Source organism: Papio anubis, chromosome 5 (assembly GCF_008728515.1).
Source record: "Papio anubis isolate 15944 chromosome 5, Panubis1.0, whole genome shotgun sequence".
Taxonomy (NCBI): domain Eukaryota; kingdom Metazoa; phylum Chordata; class Mammalia; order Primates; family Cercopithecidae; genus Papio; species Papio anubis.
This window is the reverse complement of record NC_044980.1, coordinates 71,114,533-71,129,458: the sequence shown is the minus strand read 5'-3', so window position 1 is coordinate 71,129,458 and position 14,926 is coordinate 71,114,533. Positions and strand designations below refer to the sequence as shown.

Below are 14,926 nucleotides of genomic sequence, written 5' to 3'. Positions count from 1 at the left end.
TTGTAAGAAAGTACAAGAAATGGCAAACAGTAAATTTAGGATCCTGTATACTGTATTTTTAAAAACAGTTCTTTAGTTTTAGAAGAAACTTTTTTTAACCTCAAACGTTCTCCTGTGCTGTATACTATTTAGGCATATATATTAATAGAACTTTTGCTATATATTTGTTCAAACTTCATAGACCAGGCAGAGTTAAATTAATATTAGTGTGTCCTTTGAGCCAAAGGCAGCATTGGTAACATCTGTAGCTATATCTCTACAGTTGTCACTCTGAATCTGAGTGTAGAGGCACTTAGGGGAAGCAGTACTCTTCTGTTTTGAGACAAAGAAATTCTAATCACCCTTTGTTTGTTTTGTTTTGTTGAGACAGTGTCTCACTCTGTTGCCCAGGCTAGAGTTCAGTGGCATGATCTCAGCTCACTGCAACTTCTACCTCCTGGGTTCAAACGATTCTCTTGTCTCAGCCTCCCAAGTAGCTGAGATTACAGGCGTGTACCACCACACTTACCTAATTTTTGTATTTTTAGTAGAGATGGGGTTTCACCATGTTGGCCAGGATGGTTTCACACCTGACCACAAGTGATCCACCTGTCTCGGCCTCCCAAAGGGGTGGGAGTACAGGCGTGAGTCGCTGTGCCCAGTCTTCGAATCACCCTTATAATGGCTTTTAACCAAAAGCCATTTTTAAGGTTCTGTGTTTTTAAAAACAAGATTATTTTAAATGCTACTGCTGTAGATGTATTTGTTTTAATGGAGTTTCTTTAATTGTAACTTAAATGTGCTGAGTTTTCTTTATTTCAGCCTACTTGTTACTGTTGTCCTGGCTTCATTTAGAAAGGCATACTTATAATTCTTAAAAAGCCCCAGTCTCAGAGCAGCAGCCGAGGAGCATGGAATTTCGAGTGTCTTGAGCTTTGCCACATACTAGCTGTTACACTTTGAGCAGTTCATTCAATGTCTCTTTTTTTTTTCTGAGGATGTATTCGTTTCATAGTGCTGCCATACATATTGCCACAACCTGAGTGGATTAAAACAACATAAACTTATTCTGTCACATTTTAGGAAGCCAGAAGTCTGAAATCAAGGTATAATCAGTATTGGTTACTTTTGTGCACTCTGAGGGAGAAACCATCTCTTTCCTAGCTTCTGGTGATTGCCAGCAATCTGTGGCATTGCTTGGCTTATGGATGTATCACACAAATTATCTCCATCTTCACATGGCCTTCACTGTGTCTCTTTTTGTCCTTTTTCTTCCTCTTATAAGGACACTTTCATTCAATTTAGGGCTCTTAACCAGCATGATCTCATTTCAGTTCTTACATTAATAATTTCTGCAGAGATCCCACTTCCAAATAAGATCAGATTCTGAGGATAGAATTGGGCACTGGGGGTGGGGGACACTTCTTCAACTCACTACAAAGAGTAACATTCCATTTTACATCCCAGGAATTTTGGGGACTTAGAGGAAAGAATGTGTAGGAATGGATTTTGAAGTTGTAGAGTGCTCTGGTGTTCATAGTTCCTGTTATTTTTATGCTTTATCTTGTAGGTGGTTATGGCAGTTGCTCAGCTGTATTGGCACATATCACCAAAATCTGAAGCTGGCATAATTTCTAAATCACTAGTGCGTTTACTTCGTAGCAATAGGTAGGTCATGATTTTATATATATATTTTTTTCTTTTGTATTCCTTCAAAAGTAATGTTTGAACAAATTTAATCTTTCAGGCATTTAATATATAACTCTGACTATACTTTAATCTATCAATCAGTAAGATTTCATACTTAATGGGATTATTATAAAAGTCTTTATATGCTTATCTCACACTTAATTATAAATACTGAAATTTTTTTTAACCTCAAGCCCAAAGATATTGAAAATATTTTGTGGCATAATTCTAGGGTGTCACTAGTAGCCTAGTATTAGTGCTTGACATTTTTAGGTATGGCAATAATGATGTTCGGGAGTTTTAGTAAAGCTGGAATCACTGAAAAACTATACTGAAGTACTATCAGATTGACTTACTCAATGTATTAATACATGGTTTTATAGAGCAATGTGTATGCTAAGTAATGTAGTTTATGCCAGAATTGCGCTTCCTATAAAGCTGGAATATTTAATTACTCTGCTTTGCTCCACTCTAAAAAGAGAGCTATGTTTTAAATAGCTACTCATTTTAAAGATTGGATACTCTTAGTTTCAGATAGACAGACAGAGCTATCTTTATAATTTAGTGGTTTAGGTAATTTTTAAATTTTACCTCTTTATAATTTAGTGGTTTTTAAATTTACCTTTAATTTTACCTTTTTGTAATTTAGTGATTTAGGTAAACAAGTCAAAACAATTTATTGAGTTTCCATGACATATAACATGAGAATCACGATTTCAGGTTTAATTCAGACTTTTGTTCTGTGTTTAAGAATACCTTCATTTCAGCTATTTGACATACCTTAGCTATTTTTCAGTAATTAGTTGTTTTAATTTGAAACAATGTTTTTCATTGAGTGCTTGTTTCAACTAATTAGGTTGGAAGGAAAGAACCATGTATTTATTTTTGCCCTTAACTGGAACTTAGTCCACAATTTTAGCTCTTGACTGGCTTAGTAACAAATTAGATGCCATTTCCTTTGTGTACCTATTCTCCGTATCTTTATATCCAGCTATTATTTTTCTCTTTTGCTAGCTCAGCATTTTTTTTTCCTATGGCTAGTTCAAAGGCTATCAGAAAGACCTGGAATTGGTCTTTCACGTGAAGCCTTATACCAGATTCAGTTCATTTATTAGATATTTGGATCTAAAAATAACATGACTGCTTTTTAAATCTGACCTTTGCCTTGGGAAGAGTGAGTTAATAATAACAGTGTGGTCATATTTACCCCAGTAACACTAGGAATACTTTCCTTGGATGTGTTCAAAGCAGCTAAAATGTTAACTTTATATTTTAGGAGTACTTTATTGTAAAATTTGTTTTAACTATTCTTCATGATGAATCACATGCAATTTATTGGTATTTTATAGAAAAAGTGCATTAAAATGGCAGATGTCTAAGATTTACTAAAAACTTTTCAATATTACATTTAAGAGTCTCATTCACTATGAAATTATTGCTAATTCTTTTTCATTATTATAGTGCTTACTCAAAGATGTTTCATTGGAACATATACCCAGTGATAATTCTCTTTTGATTTCTAGGGAGGTGCAGTATATTGTCCTACAAAATATAGCAACTATGTCAATTCAAAGAAAGGTATGTATGTTCTGAACACATAATTTAAGAGACACGTGAACACATTAGTACCTTAATGTATTCTTGTATTTGTTTTTGTAATCTAGGGGATGTTCGAACCTTATCTGAAGAGTTTCTATGTTAGGTCAACTGATCCAACTATGATCAAGACACTGAAGGTATATATGCTTTCATTTTTCAGATGCTTTTAACACATTTGTTTTGAAGAGATATTGCAATAGCTTTTAGCATCTGCGGGATGCAGTCCTGCTTTTCAAAACACATTGATACAGTTAAGGGTTTTTCTTTATACTTTTCAATATTATTATATACTGATTACTGTACTACATTCTGATAATGTAAAGTTAAGCCATTCTACCTACAACTTGATTAACTCACAGATTACTGAAGGAGACAGGCATTTAAATAAATAACTTCGGAGATTGGGTCCAAGATGGCTGAATAGGAATAGCTCTGGTCTGCAGCTCTCAGCGTGATAGACGCAGAAGATAGGTGATTTCTGCATTTCCAACTGAGATACCTGGTTCATCTCACTGGGACTGATTGGACAGTGAGTGCAGCCCCAGAAGGCAAGCTGAAGCAGAGTGGGGTGTCGCCTCACCTATGAAGTGCAAGGGGTCGGGGGATTTCCCTTTCCTAGCCGGGGGAAGCCGGGACAGACTGTACCTGGAAAAATGGGACACTCCCACCAAAATACTGAGCTTTTCCCAAGGTCTTAGCAACCAGCAGACAAGGAGATTCTCTCCCATGCTTGGCTCAGTAGGTCCCATGCCCATGGAGCCTTGCTCACTGCTAACGCAGCAGCCTGAGATCAAACTGCGAGGCGGCAGCCCAGCTTGGGAGGGGCGTCTGCCATTGCTGAGGCTTGAATAGGTAAACAAAGCGGCCAGGGAGCTTGAACTGGGCAGAACCCACCGCAGCTCAGCAAGGCCTGCTTCCTCTGTAGACTGACTCTGTGGGCAGGGCATAGCTGAACAAAAGGCAGCGGACAACTTTTACAGACATAAACGTCCCTGTCTGACAGCTCTGAAGAGAGCAGTGGTTCTTCCAACTTGGTGTTTGAGCTCTGAGAACATACAGACTGCCTCCTCAAGTGGGTCCCTGACCCCTATGTAGCCTAACTGGGAAATGCCTCCCAGTAGGGGCCAACAGACACCTCATATAGACAGGTGCCCTTCTGGGACAAAACTTCCAGAGGAAGGACCAGGCAGCAATATTTGCTGTTCCGCAGTATTTGCTGTTCTGCAGCCTCCACTGGTGATACCCAGGCAAAGAGAGTCTGGAGTGAACCTCCAGCAAACTCCAACAGACCTGCAGGTGAGGGACCTGACTGTTAGAAGGAAAACTAACAAACAGAAAGGAATTGCATCAACATCAACTAAAAGGACATCCACCCCAAAACCCCATCTGTAGGTCACCAACATCAAAGACCAAAGGTAGATAAAAACCACAAAGATGGGGAGAAACCAGAACAGAAGAGCTGAAAATTCTAAAAACCAGATCGCCTCTTCTCCTTCAAAGGATCACAGCGCCTCACCAGCAATGGAACAAAGCTGGACGGAGAATGACTTTGACGAGTTGACAGAAGTAGGCTTCAGAAGGTCGATCATAACAAACTTCTCCGAACTAAAGGAGCATGTTCAGACCCATCTCAAGGAAGGTAAAAACCTTGAAAAAAGGTTAGACAAATGGCTAACTAGAATAAACAGTGTAGAGAAGACCTTAAGTGACCTGTTGGAGCTGAAAATCATGGCACAAGAACTTTGTGACACATGCACAAGCTTCAATAGCCAATTCGATCAAGTGGAAGAAAGGGTATCTGTGATTGAAGATCAAATTAATAGAGTTAGAGGACAAGATTATAGAAAAAAAGAGAAAAAAGAAACAAACAAAGCCTCCAAGAAATGTGAGACTGTGTGAAAAGACCAAATCTACGTTTGATTGGTGTACCTGAAAGTGACGGGGAGAGTGGAACCTATTTGGAAAACACTCTTCAGGATATTATCCAGGAGAACTTCCCTAATCTAGCAAGGCAGGCCAACATTCAAATTCAAGAAATACAGAGAACACCCCAGAATACTCCTCGAGAAGAGCAACCCCGAGACACATAATTGTCAGATTTACCAAAGTTGAAATGAAGGAAAAAATGTTAAGGGCAGCCAGAGAGAAAGGTCGAGTTACCCACAAAGGGGAGCCCATCAGAATAACAGCAGATGTCTCGGCAGAAATCCCACAAGCCAAAAGAGAGTGGGGGCCAATATTCAGCATTCTTAAAGAAAAGAATTTTCAACCCAGAATTTCATATCCAGCCAAACTAAGCTTCATAAGTGAAGGAGAAATAAAATCCTTTACAGACAAGCAAATACTGAGAGATTTTGTCACAACCAGGCCTGTCTTACAAGAGCTCTTGAAGGAAGCACTAAACATGGAAAGGAATAACCGGTACCAGCCACTGCAAAAACATCCCAAATTGTAAAAACCATCGATTCTATGAAGCAACTGCATCAACTAATAGGCAAAATAAACAGTGAATATCATAATGACAAGATCAAATTCAAACATAACAGTATTAACCTTAAATGTAAGTGGACTAAATGCCCCAATTAAAAGACACAGACTGGCAAGTTAGATAAGGAGTCAAGACCCATCAGTGTGCTGTATTCAGGAGACCCATCTCACATGCAGAGATACACATAGGCTCAAAATAAAGGGATGGAGAAAGATGTACCAAGCAAATGGAAAGCAAAAAAAAGCAGGAGTTGCAATCCTAGTCTCTGACAAAATAGACTTCAAACCAACAAAGATCTGAAGGCCATTACATAATGGTAAAGGGATCAATTCAACAAAAAGAGCTAACTATCCTAAATATATATGCACCCAATACAGGAGCACCCATTCATAAGCAAGCCCTTAGAGACCTACAAAGAGACTTAGACTCCCACACAATAATAATGGGAGACTTTAACACCCCACTGTCAATATTAGACAGATCAACGAGACAGAAGGCTAACAAGGATATCCAGGACTTGAACTCAGCTCTGCACCAAGCAGACCTAATGGACATCTACAGAACTCCCCACCCCACATCAACAGAATATACATTCTTCTCAGGACCACATCAAGCTTATTCTAAAATTGACCACATAATTGGAAGTAAAGCACTCCTCAGCAAATGTAAACGAACAAAATCACAACAAACTCTCTCACAGCACAGTACAATCAAATTAGAACTCAGGATTAAGAAACTCACTCAAAACTGCACAACTACATGGAAGCTGAACAACCTGTTCCTGAATGACTACTGGGTAAATAACGAAATGAAGTCAGAAATAAAGATGTTCTTTGAAACTAATGAAAACAAAGACACAACGTACCAGAATCTCTGGGACACACTTAAAGCAGCGTGTAGAAGGAAATTTATAGCACTAAATGCCCACAAGAGAAATCAGTAAAGATCTAAAATCGACACCCTAACATCACAACGAAAAGAACTAGAGAAGCAAGAGCAAACAAATTCAAAAGCTAGCAGAAGGCAAGAAATAACTAAGATCAGAGCAGACTGGAAAGAGATAGAGATACAAAAAACCCTTAAAAAAAATCAGTGAATCCAGAAGCTGGTTTTTTGAAAAGATCAACAAAAGTGATAGACCGCTAGCAAGACTAATTAAGAAAAGAGAGAAGAATCAAATAGATGCATTAAAAAATTATAAAGGAGATACCACCACCAATTTCACAGAACTACAAACTACCATCAGAGAATACTATAAACATCTCTACTCAAACTAGAAAAACTAGAAGAAATGGATAATTTCCTGGACATATACACCCTAAACCAGGAAGAAGTTGAATCTCTAAAGAGACCAGTAAAAGGCTCTGAAATTGAGGCAATAATTAATAGCCTACCAACCAAAAAGAGTCCAGCACCAGACGGATTCACTGCTGAATTCTACCAGAGGTACAAAGAGAAGCTGGTACTATTCCTTCTGAAACTATTCCAATCAATAGAAAAAGAGGGAATCCTCCCTAACTCATTTTATGGGGCCAGAATCATCCTGATACCAAAGCCTGGCAGAGACACAACAAAAAAAGAGAACTTTAAACCAATATCCCTGATGAACATCGATGCAAAAATCCTTAATAAAATACTGGCAAACTGAATTCAGCACATCAAACAGCTTATCCACCACGATCAAGTTGGATTCATCCCTGGAATGCAAGGCTGATTCAACATACGCAAATCAATAAATGTAATCCATCACGTAAACAGAACCAATGACAGAAACCACATGATTATCTCAGTAGATGCAGAAAAGGCCTTCGACAAAATTCAACAGCCTTTCATGCTAAAAACTCTCAATAAACTAGGTATTGATGGAATGTATCTCAAAATAATAAGAGCTACTTATGACAAACCCACAGCCAATATCATACTAAATGGGAAAAACTGGAAGCATTCCCTTTGAAAACCGGCACAAGACAAGGATGCCCTCTCTCACCACTCCTGTTCAACATAGTGTTGGAAGTTCTGGCCAGGCCAATCAGGCAAGAGAAAGAAATGAAGGGTATTCAATTAGGAAAAGAGGAAGTCAAATTGTCCCTGTTTGCAGATGACCAGATTGTATATTTAGAAAACCCCATCGTCTCAGCCCAAAATCTCCTTAAAGCAACTTCAGCAAAGTCTCAGAATACAAAATCAATGTACAAAAATCATAAGCATTCCTATAGACCAAGAACAGACAAACATAAAGCCAAATTATGAGTGAGCTCCCATTCACAATTATTATAAAGAGAATAAAATACCTAGGGATCCAACTTACAAGGGATGTGAAGGACCTCTTCAAGGAAAACTACAAACCACTTGTCAACGAAATAAAAGAGGACACAAACAAATGGAAAAACATTTCATGCTCATGGATAGGAAGAAGTAGTATAGTGATAATGGCCATACTGCCCAAAGGAATTTATAGATTCAGTGTCATCCCTGTCAAGCTCCCAATGACTTGCTTCACAGAATTGGAAAAAGTTCATCTGGAACCAAAAAAGAGCTCGCATTGCCAAGACAATCCTAAGCAAAAAGAACAAAGCTGGAGGCATCACCCTACCTGACTTTATACTACAAGGCTACAGTAACCAAAACAGCATGGTACTGGTACCAAAACAGAGATACAGACCAATGGAACAGAACGGAAGCCTCAGAAATAACACCACACATCTACAACCATTTGATCTTTGACAAACCTGACAAAAACAAGCAATGGGGAAAGGATTCCCTATTTAATAAATGGTGTTGGGAAACCTGGCTAGCCATATGTAGAAAGCTGAAACTGGATCCCTTCCTTACACTTTATACAAAAAATTAATTCAAGATGGATTGGAGACTTAAATGTTAGAGCTAAAACCATAAACACCCTAGAAGAAAACCTAGGCAATACCATTGAGGACATAGGCATGTGCAAGGACTTCATGACTAAAACACCAAAAAGCAATGGTAACACAAGCCAAAATTGACAAATGGGATCTAATTAAAGAGCTTCTGCATGGCAAAAGAAACCTCCTTCAGAGTGAACAGGCAACCTACAGAATGGGAGAAAATTTTTGCAATCTACCCATCTGACAAAGGGCTAATATCCAGAATCTACAAAGAACTTAAACAAATTTACAAGAAAAAACAACCCCATCCAAAGTAGGCAAAGGATATGAACAGATACTTCTCAAAAGAAGACATCTATGCAGCCAACAGACACATGAAAGAAAAAATGCTTATCATCACTGGTCATCAGAGAAATGCAAATCAAAACCACAATGAAATACCATCTCACACCAGTTAGTATGGCAATCGTTAAAAAGTCAGGAAACAATAGATTCTGGAGAGGATGTGGAGAAATAGGTATGCTGTTCCACTGTTTGTGGGAGTGTAAATTAGTTCAACCATTGTGGATGACAGTGTGGTGATTCCTCCAGGATCTAGAACTAGAAATAACATTTGACCCAGTGATCCCATTACTGAGTATATACCCAAAGGATTATAAATCATTCTACTATAAAGACACATGCACACATATGTTTATTGCAGCACTGTTCACAATCACAAGACTTGGAACCAACCCAGATGTCTATCAGTGATAGACTGAATTAAGAAGATGTGGCATATATACACCATGGAATACTATGCAGCCATTAGAAAGGATGAGTTCATGTCCTTTGCATGGACATGGATGAAGCTGGCAATCGTCATTCTCAGCAAACTATCACAAGGACAGAAAACCAAACACCGCATGTTTTCACTCATAGGTGGGAATTGAACAATGAGAACACTTGGACACAGGGTAGGGAGTATCACACACCAGGGCCTGTCAGAGGTTTGGGGGCTGGGGGAGAGACAGCATTAGGAGAAATACCTAAAGTAAATGACGAGTTAAGGGGTGCAGCAAACCAACATGGCACACGTATATCTATGTATCAAACCTGCACGTTGTGCACATGTACCCTAGAACTTAATGTGTAATAATATAAATAAATAAATAACTCAGGGCTTGGCACAGTGGCTCATCCCTGTATTGCTAGCACTTTGGGAGGCTAAGGTAGGAGGATGATTGCTTGAGGCCAGGAGTTCGACACCAGCTTGGGCCACGTAGTGAGACTCTGTCTCTACAGAAAAATCAAAATTAGCCAGGTGTGGTGGTGCATGCCTATAATCTTAGCTACTTGGGAGGCTGAGGTGGGCAGATCGCTTGAGCCCAGAAAGTTGAGGCTGCAGTGAGCCGTTGAGCATGCCACTGCACTCCAGTCTGGGTGATAGAGTGAGACCCTGTCTGTAACTAACTTATTTTAGTACTGTGTGTTTTAAGTGATACGGATATTTGAATTGAGTGTTGTGAAGAACAGAAAGGTGGAGCTAATTCTCTGAGAGGTTTAGAAAAGATGACGTTTGGGTGGATCTTAAAAGAATAATATTGTGAATTTTTTTCTTGGTTGGCAGGTTGATCGGGAAGTTGAAGGGTTAGAGTAGGTGAAAAACATAATTGATGCTAACACAAGGGATTATGAAAGAGCATTGTTTTCAGGAATTAATAAGTATGGTGTAGAGTGCAGTTAGGAATGTAAATCTGTTGTGATTAAAATAGTATGTTATTTAGACAGAAAAGTAAGTAGAAAGAGTAGAAAGCCTAGAAACATGCCCATACATGCAAAAATGTACCGTGTAGTAGAGGAGATATTACAAACCAATGAGGAAAGGATGGACTATGGACTGTTCAAGACTGTTCAATATTAGAATGATGTATTATTCATATGAAGACTGAGTTTAATAATAAAATCTAAATTATACCCAAATTCAAGGATATTTTACCAAAAAAACCTGGTTTATAATTAGCGAAAGTGTCAAGGTCATAAAAGTTAAAAGAAAGACTAAGAAACTGTTTCAGACCAAAGGAGACAACTTGCTGCAATATGTGATATTGAACTGTATCCCTTTATTATATGTCATTGAGACAGTTATATTGAAACTTAAATGCATAGTGAAAATTACGTGAAAGTAATACATCAGTTTAATAACCTGATTTTCTTGGTTGTATTGTAGTCTGTGGAACACATCCTTGTTTATAGGAAATATACATAGAAGTTTTTGGGGATAATGTAGCATCAGATTGGCATCTGTAGTCTCAAATCATTCAGAAAAACAACAACAGTTCTTTGTACTATACATGTAGCTTTTCCGTATGTTTGAGATTGTTTTTTAAAAGTTGTCCAGCTGGATGCAGTGGTTCATGCCTATAATCCTAGGACTTTGGGAGGCTGAGGCAGGAGGATTGCTTGAGCTTAGGAGTTTAAGACCAGCCTGGGCAACACAACGAGACTCCATCCCTACAAAAAGATTAAAAATAAGCTGAGCATGGCGTTAGGCACCTGTAGTCCCAGCTACTTGGGAGGCTCAGTTGGGAGAATTGCTTGAGCCCCAGAGGTTAAGGCTGCAGTGAGCCATGATCACACCACTGCACTTCAGCCTGGGTGACAGAGTAAGACCTTGTCTCAAAAAAAAAAAAAGGAAAAGGAAAAGAAAAAAAAAAATTGTCCAAAAGTGAAAATACAGTTATCAAAATAAAATTAAAAATTAAAAGATAATCTGGGAAAAATATTTCTAATACATGTGTCTGAATAAATGATTTGTACCCAGAATATATAAAGAACTCCTCCTACAGTCTGTGCCTTCTGATTGGAGCATTTAGATCATTTACTGTTTGTTTTTTTTTTTTTTTAATTTTTATTTCAGTAGGTTTTTGGGGAACAGGTGGTGGTGTTTGGTTACATGCATTAATCTTTAGTAGTGATTTCTGAGGTTTTGGTGCACCCATCACCCAAGCAGTGTCACTGCATCCAATGTGTAATCTTTTATTCCTCACCACCCCCTCCCCTTTCCCCTGAGTCCCCAAAGTCCAATGTATTATTCGTATGCCTTTGCATCCTCATAGCTTAGCTCCCACTTATGAGTGAGAACATAACGATGTTTGGTTTTCCATTCCTGAGTTACTTCACTTAGAATAATAGTCTCTAATTCTATGTAATTTCTGTGAATGCCATTATTTTGTTCCTTTTTGTAGCTGAGCAGTATTCCACGGTGTGTGTGTGTATATGTATAACATGTTCTTCATCCACATGTTGATTGATGGGCATTTGGGCTGGTTCCATATTTTTGCAATTGCAAATTGTGCTGCTATAACCGTGTGTGCAAGTATATTTTTTGTATAATGACTTCTTTTCCTCTGGGTAGATACCTAGTAGTGGGATTGCTGGATCAAGCAGTAGTTCTACTTTTAGTTTTTAAAGGAATCACCACACTGTTTTCTGTAGTGGTTGTACTAGTTTACATTCCCACCAACAGTGTAAAAGTGTTCCCTTTCACCACATCCATGCTAACATCTATTATTTTTTGATTTTTTGATTATGGCCATTCTTGCTGGAGTGAGGTGGTTTCGCATTGTGGTTTTGATTTGCATTTCCCTAATAAGTAGTTATGTTGAGCGTTTTTCCATATGCTTGTTGGCCATTTGTATATCTTTGAGAATTGTCTATTCATTTCCTTTGCCTACTTTATGGTGGGATTGTTTTTTTCTTGCTGATTTCTTTGTGTTCTTTGTAGATTCTGGATATTAGTCCTTTGTCAGATGTATAGACTGTGAAGATTTTCTTCCACTCTGTGGGTTGTCTGTTAACTCTGCTGATTATTTCTTACGCTGTGCAGAAGCTTTCTGGTTTAATTAAGCCCCATCTATTTATCTTTGTTTTTGTTGCATTTGTTATTGGATTTGGGTCATGAAGTCTTTGCCTAAGCCAGTGTCTAGAAGGGTTTTTCCAATGTTATCTTCTAGAATCTTTATGGTTTCAGGTCTTAGATTTAAGTCTTTGATCCATCTTGAGTTGAATTTTATATAAGATGAGAGATGAGGATCCAGTTTCATTCTTCTACGTGTGGCTTGCCAATTATCCTGGCACCATTTGTTGAATAGGGTATCCTTTCCCCATTTTGTGTTTCTGTTTGCCTTGTCAAAAATCAGTTGCGGCTATAAATATTTGGCTTTATTTAATGTAATTGCTGATATGAATGTATTTATGTTCACATCTTGATTTGCTTCTGTTTGTCTCTTCTGTTTTTTTGTGGTTTTCTTAAGACTAAATATTTTTTATTAGTAAAATTTTTTTTTCACAAGCCCATTGGAGATTACACATTGTTTATATCTATAAATCCAGAAGAGGGAATTAAAATGTCTGAGTATATGGGATGGTAGATTATAGGAGAACAAATCAAAAGAATTAATTGCTATCTGGAAAACAGATGTATTAACATGGAGGGCAAATTGTTTTCTAACTTTGCTAAAAGACAAAAGCCAAACTGGCAGAACTGCTTAGGTTAATTAGATATAAATTGTAAGTTTGCATTGAGCAAACAATTAGTGAAGATGTAGGATTCTCCTTTTCTAAATTATTTTCAAAGAACTAGGAATTGTCTGGTATCAGTTTGTGAACATAAGAAAGTAGACTAAGTTGACCTGAAGGGTGTAATGCCTTACCACATTGGCGACAATGTTATTTTGTGTGTGTGTGTGTGTGTGTGTCAGAGTTTGTGTGTGTGTGTGTGTGTGTGTCAGAGTTTCACTCTTGTTTCCCAGGCTGGAGTGCAATGGCGCGATCTCGGCTCACTGCAACCTCTGCCTCTTGGGTTCCAGCGATTCTCCTGCCTCAGCCTCCCGAGTAGCTGGGATTATAGGCATGCACCACCATGCCTGGCTAATTTTGTATTTTTAGTAGAGACGGGGTTTCTCCATGTTGGTCAGGCTGGTCTTGAACTCCTGGCCTCAGGTGATCCGCCTGCCTCGGCTTCCCAAAGTGTTGGCATTACAGGTGTGAGTCACCGTGCCTGGCTGACAATGTGATTTTTTAAAGTGAAATAAACTTTCAATTAAATGCCTCTACTCTATTAAATTCATCTTGCTACCATTGTTTTTAAATGTTTATTTTCTCTTTTGTCTTCTACAGCTTGAAATTTTGACAAACTTGGCAAATGAAGCCAACATATCAACTCTTCTTCGAGAATTTCAGGTTTGTGTACAGTGCTAATTATAAAAAACTTCTAAAACATATGTTCAGTCTTAAATATGCATCTTTTTCTATCTAGAAATGTACATAAAATAGTGATTGGTACAAGATTGACAACTAAGAAATTTACAAATTTGTAAGAATAATTACAAATTTATAATTTAAGGAAAACATAGTATTCTCTTTCATATTTTCATAGACTTTGAAGAACTTTGGTTTATAACTCTGTCTTTGTTTGAAATTGCATTTCTGGTAAGAATTTCATCTTTTTGTGCTGCCAACATAAATAGTCCTTTCTGTACTCTGTGGTCATGAAAGTGGCTTCATTTCTTACCTGGTTGTTCCTATTTTATTGACCTATCACTATTTTTGACACTACCCCCGTGGCCTCATATATAGCTCAAAAATGTTGTTTATAATTGCCCCACTATGATTTTTTAAATTGCTGTTTTATATTTTGATTTGTTTTGTTGTACTTTTATGCCGTATAAGAATCTTCCTAGCTGCATTTCCCCCTAAAATATTATTCAAAAACTACTTCATGGACATCATACCCTTTATGATGGAAAGGTCATCTCTGAAACCTTAGTGGTAGAGCACAGCAATAGAAAACTTTACATCAGTATCATGACTTTTACATTCCATTATCTGTTTTCTTAACAAAAATACACCACATACTACGCAGTAATCACAGAGTTTTTCTTTTATCAGCTTCCAACTTTCAGAGATGTATTTTTTACCATAGTTCTCCTATATGCCAGTATTAAATTTCTTCTTGGGTATAAGATACTATGTACACTATTTCTTTTTAGCTATGTGATTTTTAAATTTTTTACAGGAGTAGTAGAATAACATGGCATGTCCATAATTTATATTTTCATACCTGGATGACTCTACTTTTATGATGTGTATCTTTCTAGACAAATTTCTTAAAAAATTAAGATGTTCTGGAAATGCACTCATTTATATGACAGAAAATATAGTATTTTATGTTCTTATTCAGTAATCTTATAGCTGTAGATCATTGCTTAAATTTGATTTTCACTTCATTCTTATAATGTTATTTATTTAAAGTACTGGTCTTTGTGTT

General features: G+C 37.6%; 1 protein-coding gene across 6 annotated transcripts in view; it reads left to right on the top strand.

The window, feature by feature from the left end:
* The window catches only part of AP3B1 (adaptor related protein complex 3 subunit beta 1), a 301,940-nt gene that overhangs the window by 126,128 nt on the left and 160,886 nt on the right, over window positions 1-14,926 (top strand). For all 6 annotated transcript variants that reach the window (XR_001903494.2, XM_003899849.4, XM_021939489.1 and 3 more), the window contains 4 exons: window positions 1,550-1,647; window positions 3,192-3,246; window positions 3,333-3,404; window positions 13,777-13,839. Coding sequence is in view for 5 of the 6 variants with exons in the window: in XM_003899849.4 (XP_003899898.3) it covers window positions 1,550-1,647; window positions 3,192-3,246; window positions 3,333-3,404; window positions 13,777-13,839 (288 nt within the window). In the remaining variant the exon portion in view is untranslated. The remainder of the gene's footprint in view (window positions 1-1,549; window positions 1,648-3,191; window positions 3,247-3,332; window positions 3,405-13,776; window positions 13,840-14,926) is intronic.